At 55.4% G+C, this 24,949-nt stretch overlaps 1 protein-coding gene and 1 long non-coding RNA gene across 3 annotated transcripts in view; one reads left to right on the forward strand and one right to left on the reverse strand.

Moving 5' to 3' along the window:
- CCDC85C (coiled-coil domain containing 85C) overlaps positions 1-1,608 on the reverse strand; it is a 78,113-nt gene extending 76,505 nt beyond the window's left edge. The window contains exon 1 of the mRNA XM_070357950.1: positions 528-1,608. Coding sequence (XP_070214051.1) covers positions 528-1,332 — 805 coding nt within the window. The 5' untranslated portion in view covers positions 1,333-1,608. The remainder of the gene's footprint in view (positions 1-527) is intronic.
- A 131-nt stretch (positions 1,609-1,739) lies between these two features.
- Positions 1,740-23,837, forward strand: LOC138984328 (uncharacterized). Of its 2 annotated transcripts, none has more exons than XR_011461556.1 (3): positions 1,740-2,027; positions 3,836-3,969; positions 18,817-23,837. It is a non-coding gene; the product is annotated as an uncharacterized lncRNA (long non-coding RNA). The 2 variants fall into 2 exon arrangements; XR_011461555.1 differs by having other exon boundaries at positions 3,836-3,953.
- Positions 23,838-24,949: the final 1,112 nt, after the last annotated feature.

The following is a 24,949-nucleotide window of genomic DNA, read 5'->3' on the forward strand; positions in this document are numbered from 1 at the left end:
AAAGGCAGGAGTAATAGCAAACCAGGAAGGTTCTCCGACCTCAGTACTCTGGGCCCAGCGGCCTGTGACCCTTCCCTGGGACAGACAGCGCGGAGAAACCCAGGTGGAATGCCAGCTCCGCCCCGGCACACAGGTGATCATTGCTTGAGGGCTGCCTGTTGTTCCAAGAAGAGGGAAAATTTCACTTTCACTCCCCCCCCCCGCCCCCCGCCTCCTCATTAAAAACTTCCCGGTCCCGGGCCAGGGTTTCCAGGCAGAGCTGCGGCACCTCCAGCCAGCCCTACGGTCCCAGATTGGAGAAACTTTTGAGGAGTCTGGGGGTCCCGGACAGGCTGCGGATTCAGCGTGGCAGGGACACGCCTCCATCGCTTAACCGGAAAACTCAGCACCAAAAAAAAAAGCCCCACCGCGGGCGGGATGGCGATCTCTCCGACGCCGGCCGGAGGAGGGGTCCGGAGTGGCGGCCGCCCGCGAGGGAAAGGGCTCTGCTCCCGAGACGCGCCCTGCCCGGCGGGCGCCGTCCTTACCGTGCAGGCCGTTGGGGATGCTTCGGTGGTGAGGCGGCGGCGCCGAAAGGTCATCCAGGGACCGGCGCGTGGCGACGGCCTTGCCGTCCGGGACCTTGGGCGGCCCGGGAGGCAGCAGCGGCGGCGGGACGTGGTGGTGATGGTCGGGGCTGCCGCCGCTACCCGCGCTCGACGTGCTGCTGCCGTCGCCCACGTCCCGGGTACCCGCGCCCGCCGCGCCGCCGGGCAGGGGCCCGCTCAAGCTGGCCTGGCTGTCGATGGAACTGCGGGAGCCGGCGCCGCCGCCGCCGCCGCCGCCGCCCGCGCCGCCCGCGCCCCCCACCAGCGCCGCGCGCTCCTCGTCCAGCAGCAGCACCAGTTCTTTGAGCTCCAGGTTCTCGCGCAGCAGGGCCTCCTGGCGCGCCTCGAGCTCGCGCAGCTTCTGCTGCGAGCGGGCCACCTCGTGCCACACGGCGCCGGCCGCGTGGCGCCCGAAGCGCTGCCACTCGCGCGCCAGCTTGCGCCCCTTCTGCCGGTCGTCGTCGAGGAAGCAGCACAGCTCGCGCAGCTCCTGGTTGTCGTCCTGCAGCCGCTGGTTCACGTCCTTGAGGCCGCGGATCTCCAGCAAGTGCTGCTGCAGCCTCCGGTTCACGTCGCGCATCAGGCCGCCGTGCTCCAGCATGAGGCCCACCTTCTCGCCCTCCGCGCGCCGCAGTCTCCGCGCCAGCTCCTCCTTGCTCCAGCGCAGCAGCTCCTCGTCCGGCACCTGGCTCAGCTCCTCCGACGCCGCCGCCGCCGCTGCCGCTGCCGCCGGGGGCTTCGCCATGGCGGGGCCGTCACCGCGGCATCGCCCGCGCCCTCGCCCGGCCGGCGCTCCCCGTGCCGGGGCTGCGCTGGGCCGGTCCGCGCGCGGGCGGCGGAGTGGGGTGGGGGTGGTGGTGGCGGCCGGGGGGAGCGTGCGACCCGCCCCGCGCTGCCTCGCGCGCCCTCACGCAGTGCCTGCCCGCCGCCCGGGCCGCCCCGGGGAATCGGTGCGTCTCGAGACACGGCGAGCTGGGAGCGCTGCTGCGTCGGCGGCCGCGGTGCCGGGATCTCTCCCGGCTCCGGCTAAGCAGGCGGAGGCCCGCCCCCGGCCCAGCTCCGGAGCCCCAGCCGCCCCGCCTACTCCGGGCGGGCAAGGGGCGGGGCGCACGAGGCCCGGGCCCCGCCTCCGGGGGGGTAGTGAGCGGGCGGGCGAGCAGAGGCGCAGCGGGTCCCCACGTCTCCCCCGCGCTGTGCGCCCGCCCGCCCGGCGCCCAGCCAGAGGCGGGCTCGAGCCGTGGTCCCACCCCCGCGCCCGTTCGATTGGGCCTCCTCGGGGGTGTGTGGGAGGGGCGGGGCGCACTCGGGGGACGCCGCGGGAGATGGTACAGTCCACCCCTCGGGCTGCCCACCGCCCCCCTCCTCCGCGGTTCAAGTTTCTGCGGCCGGAGGACGCGGCCTCCGCCAATCCCAGGGCTACAGGACGCTTTTAAAATGCAGGTACGGCTGCGGGGAGGGGCGGGGGTGACGGTGGGAAAGGTAGGGCAGGGCTTCCCTTAAAGGAGACGCGTGGAAAAGGGCGCCCAGCCCCTTCCTGGGCCCGCGCCCCGCCCGCCGTCCCCCGCCCCGAATAAACAAATACCCATGATCGGAAGGACAGCTCCCCTTCTCTCTGCCGAGGGCACCAGAGTCCAGCTTAGTCTGAGATACGGCGGACAATAGGATTCAGGCCCGGGGGGTCTCTCTCCCCGGCGGAGAGCGGCTCTTTGTCCGCTTCCCGACCCCCGGCTCCTCCTCTACCCCGGTCTCCACCGTGGTCCCCAGCCCGGAGTGCGCCGAGGTTGCAGCGTTTTCCACTCAAGCCGGGGGCTGCGGCGCCGGCGTGTGCGCCCCAGGAGGGCCAGGGGGCCTCACCCGCCGTCCCGGATCGAGGTCCCGTACCCTCCTCCCTGCCCCGAGAGGGCGAGGGCTTGAGGAACACGCACCGTTCCCCCGCCAACCCGACCGCTCGTCCCGGAATGCGGGAGGGAATCTGTGACTCGCGACGTGGAGACCACTGGGGAAGGGAAGGTCTCTCACTGGGGTCTTAACTCGGGGCGGGGGCGCCCATTCCACGGCAAAAAAAAAAAAAAAAACTCTCCCCACCGGCTGCCTCGCCTGGCAACCGGGTCTCCCCCCACCAGCTTGTGCGAATCCATCTCGTTATCCTCGCATCCCTGAAGTGCATTTACGGCGAGTCTGCTGCCAAGCGGGCGGAGAGGGGCGTCCCTCCCCCCGGGACCCGCTTGGAGATAAAACCCGCGCCCTCGACAGAGAGCGCCCCGGCCCGGCGCGCGCGCTCGCGCGGCAGCGGCTGTCCCGGCTTACAGAGACCCAGCCATTCATTGGACAACCGTGTACAGCGCCTCCTCTAAGCCAGGCTTCTTCTGGACCACTGGGGGATTCTCTAGGGGACCGGCGGCCACTGCCCGCTGGGGGGGTCTTTGCACTCTGCGGGGAGGAGGGGCGAGAAGAAAATCCACAAACTGGAGAACTGTGAGGCTGTAATAAGTGCTGTGCAGGGGATTAAGACCAGCTGCTGTCGCAGAAAGTGATTATCAGTTACTTTAGATCCCGTAGTCAGGGAGGACCTCTGAGGAGGTGCGGTCTAAGCTGCTGCCTGAGTGACGGAGGACAGAGATAAGGGGGAGGGCACTCCAGGTAAAGGGAACAGCTAGTGCAGAGGCCCTAGGGTTGGCTTTTAGTGGCCTATTCAAGGAAGAGGTGTGAGAGATGAGGTCAGAGAGGCCAGATCATCCGTGATTCTAAGGCAGCTGGGAAAGCTGTGGGGGGGAATTAGCAGGACACAACATAACCCGATTTGCCTTTTAAGAGCTTCCCTCTGATGGCTCAGACAGTAAAGAAGCTGCCTATAGTGTAGGAGACCTGGGTTTGATCCCTGGGTCAGGAAGACCCCTGGAGAAGGAAATGGCAAACCTTACTCCAATATTCTTGCCTGGGACATCCCCCGGACAGAGACGCCTGTGTGGGCTAGAGTCCATGGGGCCGCACAGAGTTGGACAGGACTGACTGACTAACACTTTCTTTTCTTTTTCTGGCCCATATGTGGGAAAGAGGTGGGGGTGTGGTGTCGCAGGCTAGTACAGATTCACCACTCCCTTCCTCACCCTTCCGCCCCTCTCTCCGTATAGATTGATGTTTAGGAAAGGGTAGTGAGGAAAGTAGCTATGGGTCTTGGAAAAAAATAAAGATGCACCACCACCACTCCTTACCACTCCTCAATTTTTTTTTTTCTTCTGAATCTCCAGGGCTGTGTGTGTCCATTTAAAGCCACACAAATGCTTTGGAGAGCCAGCTAGGGTGACAGCCAGTGCACTTAGTAGACAAAATGATTCCCGATCACATGGTCTGTGAACCTGGAAAATGGTAAGAGCACACTAGGGTAAGTAAATTGTCTCCACACTGGGAGGGAAAGGGGGTTCTTATCCCTCTGTGGCTGGGCCCTGAGCATAGACCTCCCAGCAGCCACTCTTTGCTGTTTGCTGAGTAAATGCATGATCAGTTGAGTCTGAATCCCACATTTGATGATGAAGAAACTGAGCCCCAGCAGGGAAATGACTTGCCTAAGGTCACTTTCATTCATTGATTTCCTAAACACACAAACATAATTAATTGAGTGTTTATGCATAAATGCATATGTATGTGTACAATCAGATATGCATTGGAAATGCAGTGTGGTAAGTACCACAGAAGAGAGGAGCAGAACACGTCATTGTAGGAGCATCCTGAGGCCACGGAGGCGGTGACCCCCACCCCCACCCCTACCCGAGGGGAATCTTAAAGAGTAAGAGTTTATCAGTCTGTAGATGGGGAAGGAGAGGGTTAAGATAATCCAGGTGGAGGCAGCAGCAAAGCCAAGGCCCAGAGGTGAGCAATGGTGAGGGGTAGAAAGAGGCAGAGAACAGCAGGGGATAGTTCCAGGGGAAGTGTGGCCCCTTCCTGGGGCTCTGACGGCTAAGAGCAGCAGCAGCAATAATAATAACCATCACCTCTTACCACACACCCAGTGGGTGCCGGGGGTCCTAAACCAGCCCTCACGTAATGATCAGAATGACAACATCATTAACACCTTGGAGGATTTAACTTGGATTCCTATTGGCTGTGTTGTTTGTCTCCACAAAGCTCAGATCACTGAGTGCACACGTATGGGCAGTGTTCAGAGGGTGGTGGATGTCCAAGGACTCTGGTGTGGCCAGTGGAGGTTTGTGTGGTGGCTGAGGATTTCTGCAGGTCAGCGAGGCGATGGCAGCTGACAGGTCCGGGGCCGGGCTCTGGGGCTTCTTCTCTGATCCCACCCTGCACTCCTGAGCGGGGGAAGTCACCATGCACAGCTGAGAGGCCGCAGTGAAATCAAGGCCGAGGGAGAAGCAACTGGAATCGGTACCAATAAAGGGCAGCGTTTGCGGAGCACTTGCTATGTATCTACCCAGCCCTGGGCAAGGCTTCACAGGGACTGCCCCACCGAGTCCTCAATGCAGTCCTCAATCCCCGTTTTACAGAGGGGCAAACCAAGGCTCACAGGCTAGGTCACTTGTCCCAGGTCACAAGACAAGCAAGTGAATGAGCTGAGGTTCAAACCCACGACCTTCTGAGTCCATAGACTGCAGCCTCCTGCACGCCACTGCTCGGCAACACCCTTTTCACTGTGACTCTGGTTCAACGACGGGGAGGCCTGCTCTTTGCCTGCACCACGCCCATCACCCGCTTCCTCCTGCTTCCACCTTCCCCATTGTCCCCAAGCCAGAGAGACGCCCTGCGCCTCTGGAGGGACCACTGGGTATGGGTAGAGCTTCCCAGCTCTCCCTGCTGACAGATCAATCACTGTGTGTTGTTAGCTCTGTCTCACAGCTCTTCTCTCACCTACCTGCTGGGTGACCTTAGGCCAGTCCCTTACCCTCTCTGAGCCAGTTTTCTCCTCTGAGCCTTCCTTCACAGGGCTAGTGTCAAAGCTTGGAGAAATGTGCCTCTCCTCCCTGTTCATTCTCCCCACCCTCTGGATCAGGAGAATCTTCCCACAAGGACATTTGCACCCATTTTCCAGATGCAAACCCTGAGGTACATTGAAACAAGGGCTGTCCAAGAAGTCTAGTGCTTGCCCCTGGCAAACAGGGCTACAAAGGATGCCAGCTATGGCCATGGGCTGCCACCGACTTCCTTCTGGGATGGGTGCAGCACAGAATATCAGGTTTAGTGATGAAGGGTCTCAATTCTCACATTTTTAAGTGGGGAAACTGCAGTGATTCTGGGCCACTAGCAGGCAAGTTTACTGGGATATCAGCTCCTGGAGCACAGCACTGGAAGGTCTAGGGGGAGGGTGGGCTCACTCACTCACATCCTTACCCAGCTGCCAGGCCCCTGGGTGCTGGAGATCAGGAAGTCGGTGATGCACTGCACAGCTTCCACAACCACCGATGTCACAGGCAAAAGCCTCAACATTGACCTAAGGGTGCTAGTGGAAAGAACCCGCCGCCAAAGCAGGAGATGTAAGACACAGGGGTTCGATCCCTGCATCGAGAAGATCCCCTGCAGAAGGAAATGGCTGCCCCGCCTGCCAGAGCAGGAGATGTAAGACACAGGGGTTCGATCCCTGCATCGAGAAGATCCCCTGCAGAAGGAAATGGCTGCCCACTCCAGTATTCTTATCTGGAGAATCCCACGGACAGAGGAGCCCGGTGGGCTACAGTCCTGGCGTCACACAGAGTTGACACGACTGAAGCAACTGAGCACAGGCACGCACTCAACCTAAGGGCAGTGGGAGCCACAGGAGAGTACAGAGCAGAAGAGAGACCTGGAAGGTTTTGTTTGATAAAGAGCAAGTGACTGGAGCTGTGAGGGGAAGAATGGATCAGAGAGAGTCAGCTGAGGCTGAGACACAGTCAGAAGACTGCAAAGCCAGGCTGGCCAGAGGCCAGGGTGGAGGTGGCAGAAAGTTGCCTTTAGGGATCAATTCAGTTGTGGGGGATCCCTCCCTGCCTCTCCCTTCCCCTCTGGAACCAATGAAATACCCTCCTTCCCCTGCAGCTGCTGACATTGCCCCCAGGAGCAAAGCACTGGTGGAGTGGGGAGGGGAAGGTGGAGGGGAGGGGGAGGGGAGGAACCCTCGGGGAAACCTAGAGAGGAGAGCTGTTTGAAGGATGGGCTCCCAGCTCCGTGCACTTCAAAACACTAGTCTTCTCATTACGAGTGATTTCCTACCACACCAAACTGCAATGCAGGTGCCTGGAACCCTACTGCCCAGCTTAAGGAATCACCGATGTCACTGGCCCCTGAAGCCCCTCCCAGGTCACCTGGCCAGCCCACCTGACCCCAGAGTGAGCACGATCCTAAATGTTGCATTGCTTGTTCCTGTATCTCATAGTGCTATATTTCCCCCTTGTAATATACTGCTTAATCTTGAATGCTTTTGAACTTTATTCAAATGGTATTATACTTCATGTGTTCTCTGGCAGCAAGCTTTTAAGTCATGCATTATTGTGTTGAAATATGTCGCTGGGGTTCATTTATTTGCACCGCTGGCTGTAGAGCGAGGTTTCCCAGCCTCAGCACCGTTGGCAGTTTGAACTGGAGAAGTCTTTGTTGTAGGGGCGAGGAGGGGCTGTCTTCCACAGTGTAAGATGTTTACCAGCTTCTCTGGCCTCGACCCATTAGATGGAAGTGACACCACTGCCCCTGTTACTGTGAAAACCAAAAATGTCTCCAACCTAAAAAAGTGATACAAATGAACTCATTTATAAAATAGAAACAGACACTCAGAAAACAAATTCATGGTTACCAGAGGCAGGAGGTGCCGGGGAGGGATAAATTAGGAGTTTGGAATTAACAGATACACTTCAATGGTGTCTGACTCTTTGAGACCCTATGGACTATAGCCCACCAGGTTCCTCCACCCATAGGATTCTCCAGGCAAGAATACTGGAGTGGGTTACCATGCCCTCCTCCAGAGGATCTTCCCAACCCAGGGAACTATATATAAAAGAAATATACTGTATAGCACAGGAAACTCTAGTCAGTATTCCATACTGACCTAAATGAAATAGAATAGATAAATATAACCGAATCACTTTGCTGTACAACTGAAACCAACACAACATTGCAAATCAACTATACTCCAGAATAAAATAAACATTAAAAAACAAGAACAAAAATGTCTCCAGACCTTGCCAAATGGCCGCTGAGAGCGAGACCTCCCCAGCTGAGAACTCCGCCGTCTAATTCCCGTCGCAGGAACACATTACCTTGACTTCTCTTCTCCTGCTGAAGGACCTTTGTTTCTAGTTTTCTGCTGTAACAGCAGTGCTGCCGTCTGTGTCCTCATGCTCACAAACACGAGCTTCTCTTGGGTCTGTACCCTCGTGGCTCTCAGAGCACAAGAGAAACCCTGGCTAAATTTCATACTGGAGGTGCCCAGTATATTGGGGGGCGGGAGGAAGAAACAGTAGAGCAGGTTTGCCCACTGTGACTTCTTTGAAATGTTTATCGAAATTGACACTTTCAAATGTGCAGAGATACCAGTGAGACATGACTCATGCTAACTTGTCAGATACACAGGATTTACTCCAGGTGATCAGTTCCAGACCCCAGATGCGTGGTCTCTGAGGCCAGCGGCGCTTCTCTGTGACCCTCATCACTGCGCTAGGAAGGGGGAAGCCCAGGCGAGCAGTCCCACCTGTGATGGGGTTTCCATCTGCCCGCCTGCAGCTGTACCCTCCTCCAGGACAAAGTCCGTCCTTCTCTGGGACCCTCCCAGCTGTGTTCGTGGGGTCTGGGCCACGCCCCCAGAGACCCCCCACTCCCACCCCCAGGCCCCACCTCAGCCTCTAGATGCCCTGCCCGCCAGGCCTGGGCAGCTGCCCTTCCGGCCCTGCCCTCTGTGGAGATCGGAGACCAGCCTCCTCCGCTGCTGAATATTTCATGCTCTGATGGTGGAAATGAAGTCGGTGAAGGCCTTAATTGTTAATGTGGCTCCTGCCAGTTCCAAGACCAGCCTTTCCCACTCTTTCCAGCCTGCCCCCTCCTGTTTGATGCAACAACAGCAGTAACAGTAATTCCTCCTGTGACCTGATCTGGGCGAGGCTGGGCTATAGTAAAGTTGCCCCCCACCGCCTCCAGCCCCCAGGCGAGCCCGCAGTTGGGCAGAAGCTGTAACATGCGTAACTTTACCAACCAAACCATCAGTTGGGTCCACCTCTTTGTCTACCACCGTTTGAACTGTGGTGCTGGAGAAGACTCTTGAGAGTCCCTGGCCAGCAAGGAGATCAAACCAGTCAATCCTTAAGGAAATCATCCTTGAATATTCATTAGAAGGCCTGTGACTGAAGTTCCAATACTTTGGCCACCTGATGCGAAGAGCTGATCATTATGAAAGACACTGATGCTGGGAAACATGGAGGGCAGAAGGAGAAGGGGGTGACAGAGGATGAGATGGTTGGATGGCATTACCGACTCAGTGGACATGAGTTTGAGCAAGCTCCAGGAGATAGTGAAGCAGAGGGAAGCCTGGCATGTTGCAGTCCATGGGGTCGCAAAGAGCTGGACACGACTGAGAGACTGAGCAACAGCAGCACCGAACAAGAGGACGTTCCCCAGTGTCCTCCCATCAGAGAGCTGGGAACTAAGAGTGTTTGTGGAATGAATGAATGATACAGGAGGGAGCTGGCTAAGTAGGAAAGCCCTGGAATTAGAATCTGGGTCTCTAACCTGATACTACACCTGGGGGGTCCTGCCTGTCCCTGAGGCTCTGGATCTTACGAGAAAATGGAATCATTCCCTCCTCCTGCTGGGATGGAGAGACACTTAAATGCACGAGAAAAGGAAGACTCAAACCCTGAGCCACACAGTGAGACAGGTGGGGTGCTGGTTTGCTAGGGAAAGGCTTGGGAATCCCCCAGAGCCCAGCCAGAGATTCTGAGAGTCTAGGAGAAGGGCTGATCCTTCTTTCCAGCACAGGCTCAGCTCCACCAAGACCCAATTCCAGGACCCAACTTTGCAGTGGAGAGTCACATCTTAGCATTCCAAACTGTCAGAGCCCCTGTAAATGAGTCAGGGTCCTAATGAAGCTGAGCAAGACCCTGTGGGGCTCCCAGGCCTTTCTGTCCCCATTTCTTATTGGCAAGTCTCGAGCTGTCATGACCGTCTCTGGTTCCAAAGTGTGGGTTTGAACAGTTGCTAAGCAAGGGAGGAGCAGCCAGGAAACCCTCTGAGGCCAGATGAACGTGATGAGAGAAGCTCATCAAGAATCAGACCATCCTGCTCACACCCAAGTCAGTGACCCCACACACTTGACTCTGTTATAAAAACCCTCATCAGCTTCTTTGCAATGGAGACACACAGTTTTTCAAGGCAGAAGCCGGCGTGTCTCCCTTTGCCTGCCAAAGCAATAAAGCTACCCTTTTCTGCTGCTGCCGGTGCTAAGTCGCTTCAGTCGTGTCCGACTCTGTGCGACCGCATAGAGGGCAGCCCACTAGGCTCCTCTGTCCCTGGGATTCTCCAGGCAAAAATACTGGAGTGGGTTGCCATTTCCTTCTCCAATGCATGAAAGTGAAAAGTGAAAGTGAAGTCTCTCAGTCATGCCCAACTCTCAGCGACCCCATGGACTGCAGCCTACCAGGCTCCTCCGTCCATGGGATTTTCAAGGCAAGAGTACTGGAGTGGGGTGCCATTGCCTTCTCCCTTTTCTACTTCACCCAAAATTCTCTCTGCAGGATTTGATTTGATACCATTGCTCAGAGAGGCCACACTTTAAGTAACACTAAGGAAGCAGCTATTTCCTGCCCCAGGGGATCTTCCCGATTCTTTACCCGCTGAGCCATCGAAAAGAATCAGACACGTCTGAGTGACTAAGTATAAGTAGCACACAAGGAAGTCGCTAACTCTGAACAAGGCCAGTGGGTCAGATCAGTGGTTGTCAGCTCTGGGCACCGACTGCTTAGGCTCACCTGTGTGCGTGCTAAGTCGCTTCAGTCATATCCAACTCTGCAACCCCAAGGACTGTAGCCCACCAGGCTCTTCTATCCCTGGAATTCTCTAGGCAAGAATACTGGAGTGGGTTGCCAGGCCCTCCTCCACGGAATCTTCCCGGCCCAGGGATCAAAACTGCGTCTCCTACGTCTCCTGCATTGGCAGGCAAATTCTTTACCACTAGCGCCACCTGGGAAGCCCCTCATAAGCTGGTAAAACGCAGATGCCCAGGCCCCACCCCAGACCCATTCCATCTGGAAGAGGGGGGTCTATCAGGCAGGGCTGAGAAGGACTGGGTTAGATGAAGTCCTGGTTCATTGGCACCAGGCTACCCAAGAAGTCACCCCCATTTCTGGGGGCACTCCTTTCTCCAAGTGTCTAGATTTAGAGATTTTTCTCTAGGTTCTCCAAATACCCCAGAGAATCTTCAGATACACTGCTGAGGTTAAGGAAGGGGCTGAGGGATTCTGGCGTTCACTCTAGAGTTCGCTTAATGCCCGCCCCTCCTTTTTTTTTTTTTTTGCCCCATATCTAATGGGACAAAATGAAGGGAAGGAAAATATTGGTGATATAATACACAAAAATTATCTGGGACTGATGGATTCAAAGTACCAGCACAGAAGTGGAGAAATCGTCCTAGTGGGCACATCCTTGTAAAATCTGAAAAGATTAGGCTGGAGGAGATCCTAAAAATCTCTAGAAACAGAGAGAGAATGGGAGAGAAAGAGAGAGATCACACATGAAGTATCAGGAATCAGAAGCCCTGATGTTCTCAACAGTAACTCCAAAAGCTAGAGATCTTGGAGCAGCACGTTCAAGATTCTGAAGGAAAATGATTTCGGTGTCTGGCCTATCAAGTATGAGGGTGAAGTTTGACATGTTCAGATTTTTAAAATTTATTTATTTTGGCTGCACTGGGTCTCCGTTGCTGTGCGTGGGCTTTCTCTAGGTGCCGTGAGCGGGGCCACTCTTTGCTGCAATGCCCTGGCTCCTCACTGTGGTGGCTTCTCTTGTCATGGCACACAGGCTCTAGGCGCTCGGGCTTCAGTACTAGCAGCAGGCAGGCTCAGTAGTTGTGCTGCACAGGCTTAGTTGCTCTGAGGCATGTGGAATCTTCCCCCACCAGGGATCGGACCTGTGTCCCCTGCATCGGCAGGCAGGTTCTTATCCACTGCGCCTTCAAGAAAGTCCCAAAAGTCCCCAGATTTTTAAAAAAGTATCTCCCACGCATTCTTTCTCTAAAAATTAGGAACTAAACAAAGACACAAGAAGATCCAAAATTCAGGAAGTGGGGAATTCCAAAGTGATGGTATATATCGTGAAGGACAAAGCAGCCTGACGTGCTGCAGTTCACGGGGTCGCAGAGAGTCGGGCACGACATAGCACCAGAACAAAGGTGATGACATAGGGAAGTCGGACAGCGAGGGCTTCAGGACTAGAAGCAATCACATGGGAACGGGGTGGGAAGGGGCGCCAGGAAGAGCTGGCCAAGAAAGAGAACACAACTCATGCATTGCCTGGGGCCTCGGCTACCTAGAGAAGAGCATTAGAGCTCTGTCAGAGAGTCTGAGTGATAGCATAAAGAAAACCAAGCAAGTCAAAACAAGGAGGCAACTAACAATCCCCAGGGAAACCCAGAAGTCCTGCAAGGAAGGAAATACAGTCATAGGATGTACTGTGGCTCTGTTGACCATAGTGTTTAAATAGTATCATATGTAAACATTGATTTAACCAAAGAAAATTGTGGTACAGTTTTACTAGGAGGATGGGAGAAGAAGGGGTGGCATGTGTGGGGGTGGCTTATCAGTGGAGTAAACCTTCCCGGTCCCTAAGAGAAAGGCAGTGATAATACCTAAACTGGGAAGTCAAAGAAGAGCCCTGTAAGTGTGTTGTTTTCAAACGTGGACAAAAGAAGAATCGAAAGCAGTTGCCTCTGGGATGCAGGATCAGGATCGGGGTGGAGCCATGAGGCAGCGTTTTTTTGTTTTTCTTAGGCTTTATGCTTGTATTTGATTTTTGAAACTGTGCACGTGTATTTAAATTAATACATTTTTAACAAGCTGGCATTGGACTTCTTATTAGAAACCCTGGAGGCTAGAAGATCACAAGAGTCATCAGTCGCCTTAAAAGTCTAAGGGAAAAGGATTTCCTGCCTGGATTCTATGCCCACAGAGAGCATCAGCCAAATATGTGACTGGAATATAAACATTGTCAGAAATGCAAGGTCACCAAAAAGAGGAAAAAATGAACTGCCGTGCACCTCTCAGGAAGCTTTTGAAGCACACGCTCCCCTAGGAGCTGAGAGGGGGCAGGATGGCTCCCCAGGGGGGGCCAGTCCTTGGAGGGGAGAGAGGGGATGGGGGAGGGGAGGAGAAGGGGGAGGGGCCGGCTCAGGTCCCTGAGCAGAGCGGGTAGGGCTCAGCCTGGAAGAGCCCAGGTGGGAGGAGCGAGTGAGATATCCAAATGCCTGACCATTTGACCATCCTGCCTCTAGGTTAGAGGCAAGCAGATTGAAAAAGAGACCTCTTACAAGTTTGTGGGTTTTTTTAAACGCATTAACTCCAGGGCATAGATAAACAAACTCCACCAAAAAAGAAACCATTCCTTGACTTTCGTAGGCAACGTTTATAGAATCATAATGAAACTCTGGACCACTGGTCACCTAAGCACTGGGTCGAGCCCTCAAAGAGAAGCTGACGGAGAAGATTTGAGAATGGGAGGATTTAAGAGAGTTGAAGGCTTATCCGTCATGGCCGGAAGGAATTGTAGAAAAGTCTAGAACCGAGAAATCAAGAAAGAGCCACGGACGAAACACCTTACCGAGGAATGCGGAGATCAAACCGGAAGGAACGACTAAATGCAGAAACAGATTGTTCCGGGGTGGGGAGGGGAGGAAAGGCCAGGGAAATACTTCCTTCTGAACCTTTTACTGTTACTGGGTTTGTTTTTAACCGAAGTGCATGCATTGTTTGGTTTACAGTATAAATAATAGATGTAACTATATATATAATTTATATAAACGATATAAACTTTATATTATAATTTATATAAAATATTTATATTATGCTATAGTGTATAATTTATATAAAAATATATAGAATTTATTATATATAAATAATAAATATATAATTAATCTAAATAATAAAACCTACCTCTGGGCCAGGACATGTGAAACAAGAGAGAAGGACCAGAGATGCTCCCCAAGACATAACCCCTGGACCTGATGCTCAGCAGTGCAGGCCCCAGAGCCTCCACGGCTGCAGGCCCGCCCAGCCCAATCCACCCTCACATTCTTCAAGGCCATTTCCAGTTTATGAAGCATTCTCAGGGGAGCATGCTCCTCCCATCCTCCCTGCAAAGCCTGCAAGGTGAACAGGAATTATCATGTCCATGTATGCCCGCAGAAGCTGAGATTCAGTGTGTATTTAGGGGGTTGAAACGGGTCCCTGCCATGGCCGGTTGGTGGAGGACACATTCAAGAGCCAGGGAGAGGCATGGACCTCACCAATGGTGCAGTGGTTAAGAACCCACCTGCCAGCGCAGGGGACATGGGTTTGGTCCCTGGTCCAGGAAGATGTCACATGCCCCAGGGCAGCTAAGCCCAGGCACCGCAACTACTGAGCCTGTGCTCTGTAACAAGAGAAGAAGCCTTGTCCGCAACAAGACACTGCAATGAGAAGCTCAGCACCACTGTGAAGTGTGGCCTCCGCTTGCCACAGCCAGAGAAAGCCGGTGCTCAGCGACAAAGACCCAGTAGGCCAAAAATAAATAAATAAAAATTAAAAAAAAAAAAAAAAAGAGCCTGTGAGAGGCAGTCAGGCTGGAATTTCAGAGCTGGAGTCACCTCTCTCGGCCTGAGGGCACCCAGCCAGGAGGCTGCAAACCCTTCACTTGACCATACAATTTACTTTTCTTTATATGTATTCACAAACCACACTCCCAGGGTTTGTTGGAAGGAACGTTTTGTCCAGCAGGTGGGGGTGCCCTGTTGAGAGTGTACCTCCAGTTGCCCAAGAGGAAGGGCTGGCAGCAGCTGGGGCTGCGCTTAGATGCGGTGTCCCGGGGCTGTGTGGGAGCTGGGGCAGGGTTGGGGGGGCAGTGGAGAGGCGCCTCCATGCAGAAGGTCCAGCTGACGGTGTGGGGGGTCCGGAGGTCTCCATGCTCCTGAGGCAGGCTCCGAGTCATGCTCATTGCTGATGAGTTTGCTGTTTTTGTTTTTTATTTTCTTTTTGTAAATGTTCATTTAACACAAATATTTATTTTTATTTATTTGGCTGCTCCGGGTCTTAGTTTCATTTGGCATCTGGGATCTAGTCCCCTGACCAGGGATGGAACCCCGGCCCCCTGCGTTGGGAGCGTGGAGTCTTAGCCACTGGACCAGTGGGGAAGTCCTAAGCTTGCTGCTGTCAGATCTCTTTGGGTTTGCAGCCCCAGACTCTAAGGTTCCAAAGTGCCCCTTGAACACACACAATGGCTCCAGACCACCAACCCAGCCCAGTCCCTCCAGAGAAGATGGGAGATCCTGAAAGTTACTAAGAAAGAGGCTCACCCATCCCAGGAGTGGGACACCGCACTCTCCCTGCACTCTGCACCCAGATCTTCCTGGTCGCAGGAGGAGCACACCAACACAACTCTGTAATTCCCTCTGTAGTCTCACACCTCTCCAGCCCATGCGGACCCAAAGCTCCAGACCCATGTGTACAACCAGCCTCCGAATGTCCCTTAGCCCAGTCCCCTCGGCAGAACAACTAACGGCCCCAGGCCTTTGCCCGGGCTTTCCTTCTTTCTTTAAGATTCTGGGGAACTCAGCCCAGCTGCTTCGCTCAGGAGCATCCTTCAAACACTGGGACCTGCGTGACAGAGCAAGGGCTCAGACACCCCCTGGCTCTCAGGGACCCAGGCAGGAACGGAATGGGAAGGGGTGGCATTCTCCCCAACCTGGAGTCTGCTGCACCAGGTGCACGGGCCTGCCGCGCTCTGCCTAGAGCCTCCATCCTCCCCTCCACAGGCTGGAACCAAGCCTGGCCCAGTAGGGGGAGCATGGAGAAGACCCCCGCAGAAACATCCCACCAGCCTCCCCGCCCATCTTGGCACTGGATGTCCTCAAACCAGCCTGTGTGAGCTGGGTGCAGGTGCTGCTGCATGTTGTTCAGTCACTAAGTCGTGTCCGACTCTCTGCAACCCCACTGACTGCAGCACGCCAGGCTCCCCTGTCCTTGCGCAGGGGACACGCAAGGACTTGGGACTTGGCTCAAACTCATGTCCATTGAGTCAGTGATGCCATCCAACCATCTCATCCTCTGTCACCTCCTTCTCCTCCTGCCCTCAATCTTTCCCAGAATCAGGGTCTTTTCCCATGATTGGCTCTTCGCATCAAGTGGCCAAAGTATTGGAGCTTCAGCATCAGTCCTTCTAATGAATATTCAGGGTTGATTTCCTTTAGGAGTGGCTGGTTTGATCTCTTGCTTTCCAAGGGACTCTCAAGAGTCTTCTCGAGTACCACAATTCAAAAGCAGAAATTCTTTGGCGCTCCTCAGCCGTCTTTATGGTCCAGCTCTCACTCACATCCGTACATAACTATTGGAAGAACCATAGCTCTGACTATATGAACCTTTGTCTGCAAACTGATGTCTCTGCTTTTTAATAAAATGCACCGGTGTAACTTCCCCAGTGGTGATGGGACAGAGCTGGGGAGAGGAAGGGGGAGCCACAGCCTGTGAAAGTGGAGACAGCAGCTCCCAGAGCCCCGCGTCCTGTGAGTCATCCTGTCCAGAATCTCACCAACCTTCCCAGCATCCCAGGGACAGGCCTGGGGCTATGCCCATTTCACAGATGCAAAAACTAAGATTTAACAAGGTTTAAATCAATGCATGGCTGAAGTCGCAATCTTAGCCGTGAGCAGGGTTTCTCAGCCAGCCTGGTGATAGGAATCACGCAGACCCTTGTCAGTCAGAACTTTTTCCCAGGAGATTCCGATCCACCGCCTCTGGGTGCAGCCTGGAGTAGGTCTGTTTGACCTATTCGGGGGTGGGGGTGGGGCTGGGGGCGTCGGGAACCGCAGGGTGATTCATCCGCGGCTGCCAGGCGCCACCGCCGCCGCCCCATTCACCTAATTTCACCACCGTGTGCTATTTAGGCAGCCGGGGTGCTTGGCTGCCCCTCCACCCCAGGACACGAGGGTGACTTCCGGGGCTGAACTATTATAAATACTTCCCGCGGGGCCGTGTTTGTGCACAGCTTGGTTTTCCTGTCCGATTGTTTCCTCGGGACGAGTTCCCAGCAGTGGGATTCCTGAGCGGAAGGATGGATGTTCTCCCGCCCCTGGTCCCCATCCCTAATCCCGGCTAGCCCCAGGAGGAGGATCCGGCCTTTCTCTGGCTTCAGGGAGGGGCGGCCGGCAAGTCGCCCTCGGCACTTCCGGAGGAAAATGACAGGTCAGGTCCTTCCTGTAAGAGCTAATGGCCGGCTTGACGCGTTCATGGCTGCCAGAGCCATGAGGGCCCAGGTGACTCAGTACCATTCTTCCAGGGCCGGCCGGGATGGCTCCGCCAGCAGGTGATGGATTTTCTCCGTGGAGGTCACAGGAAGCAGAAAGCCATCCACATCTGTCAGCAGCTTTTGGGGAAGGGCCAGAGAGAAGGCCTGAGACCCAGTGAGCTGATGGTTCCTCGTCTTTTCAGGCAACAAAGGGCCTCTGGCCTCTCTGACCCCCCTGAGGTGGGGGCCACCCCTCCAGGGCCCATCTATGGGACACTCAGGCCCTGCTCCCACTGAAAGTGTTAGCCTCCCAGTGGTGTCTGGCTCTTTTCGACCCCATGGACTGTAGCCGCCAGGTTCCTGTGTGCATGGGATTCTCCGGGCAAGAACACTGGAGTGGATTGCCAATTCCTTCTCCAGCGGATCTTCCCAACCCAGGAATCGAACCTGGATCTCTCATTGCAGGCAGATTCTGTGCTTCTAATAGGAGCAGGGGGAGTCGACCCCGTGAGGCCAGCCTCTTAGTGCCCAGACTGTCTCTCAGAGCCTGGCACTAGTGGGTTCCCCCTCCCTATTAAGAATCCTCCGAAGGCAAGCGGTGTCTGCTCTGTTTCAGACTCCAGAAGTGAGCTCTCTGACCCTGGAGGTGGACAATCTAAAGCAGCATGATCATCTCTCAGAGGCCTGAAGGTTATACCGGTGGGGTAGAAGGGTATTCCCAGGCTGCGTGCCCACCCTGTGCTACTGTTTGCCCAATATTTACTTGGCTGTGGACATTACACCCACTTTACACCCGCATAAACTGAGGCAGAGCAGCTCAACTGGCTTGCCCGACAACCTGAAGACTCATCCACGACTCATCGTGCTTACTGAGCACCTGCAGTGTGCCAGGCCGCCTGGCCTCCCGAGTCTCCCCTTGACGAGTTTTCCCGGCCATTGTCCACATTTCTTCACAGGCACAAGGAGTGGCCGTGCATCCACTCCCGCAGGAAGGGTGTTACCCCCATTGCCCTGCCCCAGAGCTGACGTTCAGCTAGCCGTGGTTCTCTTTGGTCTCGGGGCAGCATGACAGCTGTTCCTGGGTAGGACTGGGGGCTTATGTGGGTTTGGCCAACTCTAGCTATTGTTGTGGGGGAGGGGGCCTTACAGGCACGGCCACCAGCTGCCTCCTCTGAAGGATTCTCCCGGGCTCAGGACACATAATAGGGAGGGGGAACCCACTGGTGCCAGGCTCTGAGAGACAGTCTGGGCACTAAGAGGCTGGCCTCACAGGGTCGACTCCCCCTGCTCCTTTTAGAAGCATAGAATTTGCCTGCAATGAGAGTTCCAGGTTCGATTCCTGAGTTGGGAAGATCCCCTGGAGAAGGTCCTCCTGGACAATACAGGGGCATTCACCCAGGGGGCCCGCTGACCACAAAAAGTTGATACAGAACCTTCTGTGGGCGGCCCCAGGAAAACAGGTCTTCCATCGCAGCCTCAAGGGATGCTCATTTAAAAGACAGTTTGGGGGAACAGTCTGTGCATTCGAGCTTCGGCGCATGAGGCAGGTTACTCCGACTCTCCTTGTTCACTTCCATTCTGTTGGTCTCAGTCCCCCATTTCACCTGCTGAGGTTCCTGGAAATGCTGTGTTCTCACGGGGGTGTTGCCACTGGCACGTCTGATAAGCAAGCCTCCCGGGGCTCATGCAGATGCTTGATTGAAACGAGCCGAGCAGAAGGCAGAGTCCTGTGGCCCACCTTTAGAGACCCTCTCACATCAGACCACACCGATTTACAGGCACGCTTTGCCCCCAGGTCACTGCGTCCGGGGAGTTTCGGCTGCCCTCCTCTCCAGCCTGCATCCTCCATTCCGCCGAAAGGACACTGCATCCGGGGAGTTACGGCTGCCCTCCTCTCCAGCCTGCATCCTCCATTCCACCGAAAGGACAGCGTGAAGAGCTTGCCTCCATACCCGCCCTTACCTGTCACACCTCCACCCTTGGGACACAGGGTTCCCCGTGCCTCGGATGCCCTGTCCCTCTTCCTCACCTGGCTGACTCCCACACTGCCTGGACACGGGTTTGTAAAGTCCTTCTCCACGCCCACTCCCAGCCCATCAGGCTCCCACAGGCCCTTGGATTCCCCGTTCATGCCCCCCACCACCGCATGCCCGGTGCTGTGGCCCTGTCTCCGGGCCCCTCACTTACACCCTGGGATCTCAGGGTTCTCAGAGCCCAGGCAGGACCAGACCCCGGCAGAGGCAGTTCTGTGCTGCTGAAAGGGCCCAGGCTCAGAGCCAGCTGGGTTTAGACCAATGGTTGAACCTCTCTGAGCCTTGCTTTCCTCACTTCTCCAATAAGGATGCTCTCCAGGTCAAGGGTCAGTGAGGATCACAGACCCCCGTGCGCAAAATGCTGGGCTGGGGCGGACTCTCTGCACTCACCGGGTGAATGAATGAGCCAGGAGCCACGATCCCTGTCCTCAAGTTCAGTAGAGAAGGGGACAGAGTCTTGCTATGGGAACTGCCATGAGGAGCCATGACTGACGGGAAGCGAGGACATCTTTATGGCAGAGGAGGTTCATACACTGCAGGGGGACTCCTGAGTTCTGTAGGCAGCAGAGCTGGGGGAAAACATTCTAGCCTTCCTGGGTGTGCTGTTTCCTACAGAGTTGTCAGCACAGGCTTTTATCATTTTAATGATGAGCATGTGTGTGTGTTTCTGTGTGATTTAATAAGGGTGAATGGTGTTGGAAAAGCCTTATTCTGCATGTCTTTGAATGCCTGTTTCCCTTTAAGGCTGGCCTGAGAACCACACATCTCAAAAGTATGTATGAGTCCAGGGAAGTCCTTCTCTATTAGCTCAAGATTGTGAAACGAGCTCAGCCTAGAGCGCTTGGGTGGTTTTTCGAAGTGGTGCGTTTCAGATGATGAGAACCCCACTTGGCAGGGAAGAAGGGCAGGACCCTGGCATTCCCCGGGCGGCACCAGCCTCCCCAGGGCTGCTGCTCACTGTGATCTGAGAAACGCGAAGAGTCTTCCCTAGCTGCCTCCTGGCCTGACACGACCCGCTGCCGCCTCGAATTCCACCATCCCTCACGTTCCTTCTTAAGGCAAGCGTTTCTCCTAGAATGTAAATATTTTGTCTGGGAGAGAACACTTGGCTTTATCATCAGGAGAGTGGAAGATGGAAAGTTACTTTTATCGAGTACCTACTATGTGCTTTACTATCAAGGGAAAGGAAGCTGGAAACTTACTGGTGTTGAGCACTCAGCACGTGAGCAAGAAGGGGGGAGTTACCCAGGACTGCAGGAGAGGGGCTGGGCTCTCAGAAGGGCCAGGGGGCTGCCAAGGGCTTGGTGGAGCCAGGAATTGGAGCCCAGAGCTGACTCTCCACCTTGCTCTGCTCACAACACCCAGTTGCTCCTCCTTCTTGGCAGGTGGCTCCCTGGAACGTGAGATGAGACGGTTCTAGAGTCCCAGGGCTCCCGGACCTGGGTTCCAGCGCAGCCCTGCCTCCCACCCGCTGTGTGGCCAGAACCATCACTTCATCTCATCTGTGGGTGGGACAGCAATAACGCCTGCCCCGCAGGGCTATGGTGGAGACAGGAGACATGCGAAGGTGGAGACATAGGGTCTCAACAAGGGCTCAATCTGGGACAAGTCTGGTTTTCTTATCAATTGACGCAAGGTAAAGCATGTACAGCCCTGGCTCCCCCCGGGGACACACTGCCCCTTCTCTGACTCTGATGGACGCAGAAGTGGGACATGCCTTCTCCTCCCCCCATGTCTCCATCCTGGAACCCGAGGAGATAGGGCAGGTGGCAGCTGGAGCAGCCAGCCTATAAGTGCAAGTTGTTCACAGGACTGCTGGCCTGTGTCAGCCACCTGACTCCCTTCCTACCCAGTTCACGCAACCATGAACAGGGCCCCCTTTTCTTAACCCTAGGAGCCTAGTTCACTATGCAGAGGGGGCCAGATTCAGAATCCCACACTGGCCTTGGGCCCCCCTCTATGGCCCAAAGCAAGCCCCTAGCCTCCCTGTGCCTCAGTCTTCCTATCTCTAAAATGGGTGTGTGTGCTAAGTCGCTTCAGTCATGTCCAGCTCTTTGCGACTGTATGGACTGTAGCCCTCCAGGCTCCTCTGTCCATGGGGATTCTCCAGGCAAGAATACTGGACTGGGTTGCCATGACCTCCTCCAGGGGATCTTCCTAACCCAGGGGTCAAACCTGCATCTCCAGCATTGCAGGCAGATTCTTTACAGCTGAGCCACCAAGGAAGCCCCTAAAATGGGCAGCCCGTCTCATTCGCTGAGGGGAGTCTGGAGAAATACTCAGTCCCTGACTTAGTGAGAACTGCCTTAAGGTTGAAGTGCTACAACTGCCAGCCGAGAGGTCTGCCCCCAACAGGCAGGTGCTGCAGCCCAGGGAACTTGAATTGATGGTCCCATGGGAGCCCGGTGGGCTCAGGCTTCCCCACGTGGCAGCGTCCCAGGGCCTCCTTTCCTGTGGCCACAGCTCGGTCCCCACCAGCCTGGCCAGGACTCCACCCTCAGCAGCCCCACACCGGGGGGCAGTCCACAAGAACTGACACCCCTCGACAACCTCATCCCTTTTTGCAGAGGAGAAACTGAGGTCAGGGAGGGCGTATCACTGGCCAAAGGTCTTGAGGCGAAGGTGTGTCTGTCTGCCTGACACAGAGTCTGGCCTCTTGGCCATGACGCCAAAACTGCTTCCAAGGTTATTATCGTCATTACAATAGAATATTCATAATAGCTGTAATTACTGCTATGGAGGGCAGTGCCCTCGGCAGACAGGTCTGGGTGGCGTGTCACTGGGGCCAGGTGCCTGGCTGGTGTCCAGAACTCAGCAGGGTCCTGTCCCAGTTGCCCCAGGACCACACTGAAGATGAGAGGCTCTACCGTGCGGCCCAAGTCTGCAGGCTGGGTCAACAGCATGGGGCCTCGCGCACCCTCCGGCAGATCCTGGACTCCGGCAGCCACTCATTGCCCATCTGCTCCTGGAAGCACTTGGTGATGGAGACAGCAGAGCTTCACGGATGGGAACACTGAAAATTCAACCAGAGGTGCTTGCTGTTTTGATAAAGCATGGTCTCCCCGGGCGAGCTAAGTAGCCCTGCTCCAAAAGGCAGCATGTCCCGCTGGTTAGTACATGGCTGCTGTTGTTCAGTCGCTCAGTTGTGTCCGACTCTTTGAGACCCCATGGACTGCAGCACGCCAGGCTTCCCTGTCCTTCACTATCTCCTGGAGCTTGCTCAAACTCAGGTCCATCGAGTCGGTGATGCCATCCAACCATCTCATCCTCCGTCATCCCCTTCTCCTCCTGCCTTCAATCTTTCCCGGCACCGGGGTCTTTTCCAATGAGTCGGCTCTTCGCATCAGGTGGCCAAAGTATGGGAGCTTCAGCCCCAGTATCAGTCCCTCCAATGACTATTCAGGGTTGATTTCCTTTAGGATTGACTGGTGTGATCTCCTTGCAGTCCAAGGGACTCTCAAGAGTCTTCTTCAGCACCAATATTCAAAAGCATCAAAAGCGCTCAGCTTCCTTTACGGTCCTCACGTTTGTGCCCGACTCCTGGGAAAATCATAGCTTTGATTATACAAACAAGTGACTTCACCCGCTGCTCTTTTTCCCCATCTGCACAACAGGGCAAAGCTCAGGGTCATTGTGAGACTGCAAGCTGGAACCATGCCTGGCCCGTGCCCATGCTCCATAGACGTTTGCACCATTATCCCTGCAGGCGGGGACAGTGGAGAAGGGGCTGCCCTGATGCGGGAGAAGAGACAGACTTGATGGTGATGAGTCCTTGTGGCGTGGTGGCTCCCACGGATGGCTGGGACAGCCCCGTGGCCCCAGCGGGCATCGGCTCTGGGCTGGGGAAGCCAGAGGGCTTGCTGCTCCGGGGTCCAGGACCATGTGTTTGAGCCCCTCAGGCCCCTCTGGTTCCCTTGGAGCTGAGAGGCCCTGGAGAAGCCTGCCTAACAGGTTCCTGCTCCCCGTTTCCAGCCAGGATTCCAGCTCCATCTTCTGCTCTGTCCTGTCCCTGGGACCAAGGGGAAAGGGGTAGAAATCTGAAGACCTAACTCCAGCCTCTGGGACACAGCCCACCCAGCTGCCCAGGTGTGAGCGCAGAGACCACGTCTGCAGCCTCAGGACGGGGAGTCCAGTGCCAGTGTCAGCCCACAGCTGGCCCCGCGGGCTCCCCATGGGGTGGGTGCTTGGCCTGGAGCCTGTCCAGAGGGCTGGCTTTCTGGCACAGCCTTGAGAAAGCCTAGGGCACCCAGAGGGAGACACCAGCACGAGCAAAGTGGAGGGCAGGGTGGATTTTTAGGTGCCTGCAGAAAACGGACTTGCCTGGCAGTCAGACGGTAAAGAGTCTGCCTGAGATGCTGAAGACCTGGGCTCCATCCCTGGGTTGGCGAGATCCCCTGGAGAAGGGAATGGCTACCCACTCCGGTATTCTTGTCTGGAAAATTCCATGGACAGGGGAGCCTGGAGGGCTACAGTCCATGGGGTCGCAAAGAGCTGGACACGACTGAGCGACTGAGACTTTCGCCCTTTCATGTCAGTCGATAGGCAGCGTGAAGGCGAGGAGGTCCCACAGGGGCCAGGGTTCTCGGGGAGCGTTGCTAAGGCAGAAGGGAGCCCCAGTGGCCAGAAGCCAAGGGCCCGGGGGCTAAGGGGATCCGATGGAGGTGGGGCAGGCGGGCCGTGGCTGTGTGTGGGGCAACATCTCGCTCTCTGTCTTTTCTGAATGAAAACAACACCCAAAAAGATGGCTTAAAATCTGTTGTCCTTTTCTTTTTGGGAGAGGTGACGGGGGTCACAGGTGGCCTCTGCTTCTTGCCCTTGCATTCCTGGACAAGGACGGTGGCAGGATGAGGAAGAGGCAGTGCTCCTGGAAGTTCAGGATGCTGAGTCCCAGAGCACGTTTGCCTGCCTGCCTCTGCGGAGTCTCCGCTGGGCTGTGGGTCCCCTCGGGACATGATGTGGCCACCAGAAGGACTGGGCAGCTCCATGGGGCCCCCTGGTGGCCTGAGGAGTTGCTGCAGCCGCACGGGCTTGGGTAAGCTCACCCAGACTCCCCCTGATATAGGACCTTTCTTGGGAGAACCAGACCACACGCACGTCAGGTTCTTTGCTGGGTGTCACTGGGGAAAGGTCATCTCCCAACAGTCCTGTGAGGTGGACCTTACCCCCATCTTACACATGTGGACATCTTGAGGGGACTGTCCCAAGTCATTAGGCTGCCACCAAAAACCCATTGTTAGAGAAACAAGCAGGAGACAGAACAGAAATAAAAACAGCGTAAACATGTACTTATTGAAAAATGAAGAGCGAGTGTGCTCTGGAGGGTGGCCCCGAACCCAGCATCACCCTGCGCTTCCAGGAGGGGAGCTGAGGCCTGGGCGCAGGTGGGAGAGGAACCTTCCTCACTGGTTTAATTTTGTGCTTTCTGGTTTTTGAACCCTGTAGAAATATTGCCTGTACTTAAAAATACATGAAAGCTCTAAGTATTCAGAGACTCAGGGACAGAAAGGAACATGAACGTAACCGGATTTCCCCCGGGTCACAAAAGCACTGATAGGAAGCTGCTCGACAATTACTTGTATGCCTACAGCAATGGGGAGCTTACTCCTTAATGAATCAACTCCCAACCTGGAAAGACTCTCTTTCTATGGGCTGAACCATATCTCTCTGGTTTAAACTCCCTCTCCTGGGATGACCTTTGGTTATCAGTAGGATTCCAGTACTGGCTGAGCATCCCCTGGAGCCTTGGGTCCTGGTTTCAGCCCCTAACAAGCTCAGAGACCAGTTTTTGCAAGCCGAGCAATAGATGGGATTCTGAGGCCATTGGGTATAAGACTGCAGCCAATATAGGACTTGACCACCACACACAGGGTTGGCAGCTGTTTGTAACAACAACAT

Source organism: Bos mutus, chromosome 21 (assembly GCF_027580195.1).
Source record: "Bos mutus isolate GX-2022 chromosome 21, NWIPB_WYAK_1.1, whole genome shotgun sequence".
In the NCBI taxonomy this organism is placed as follows: Eukaryota; Metazoa; Chordata; class Mammalia; order Artiodactyla; family Bovidae; genus Bos; species Bos mutus.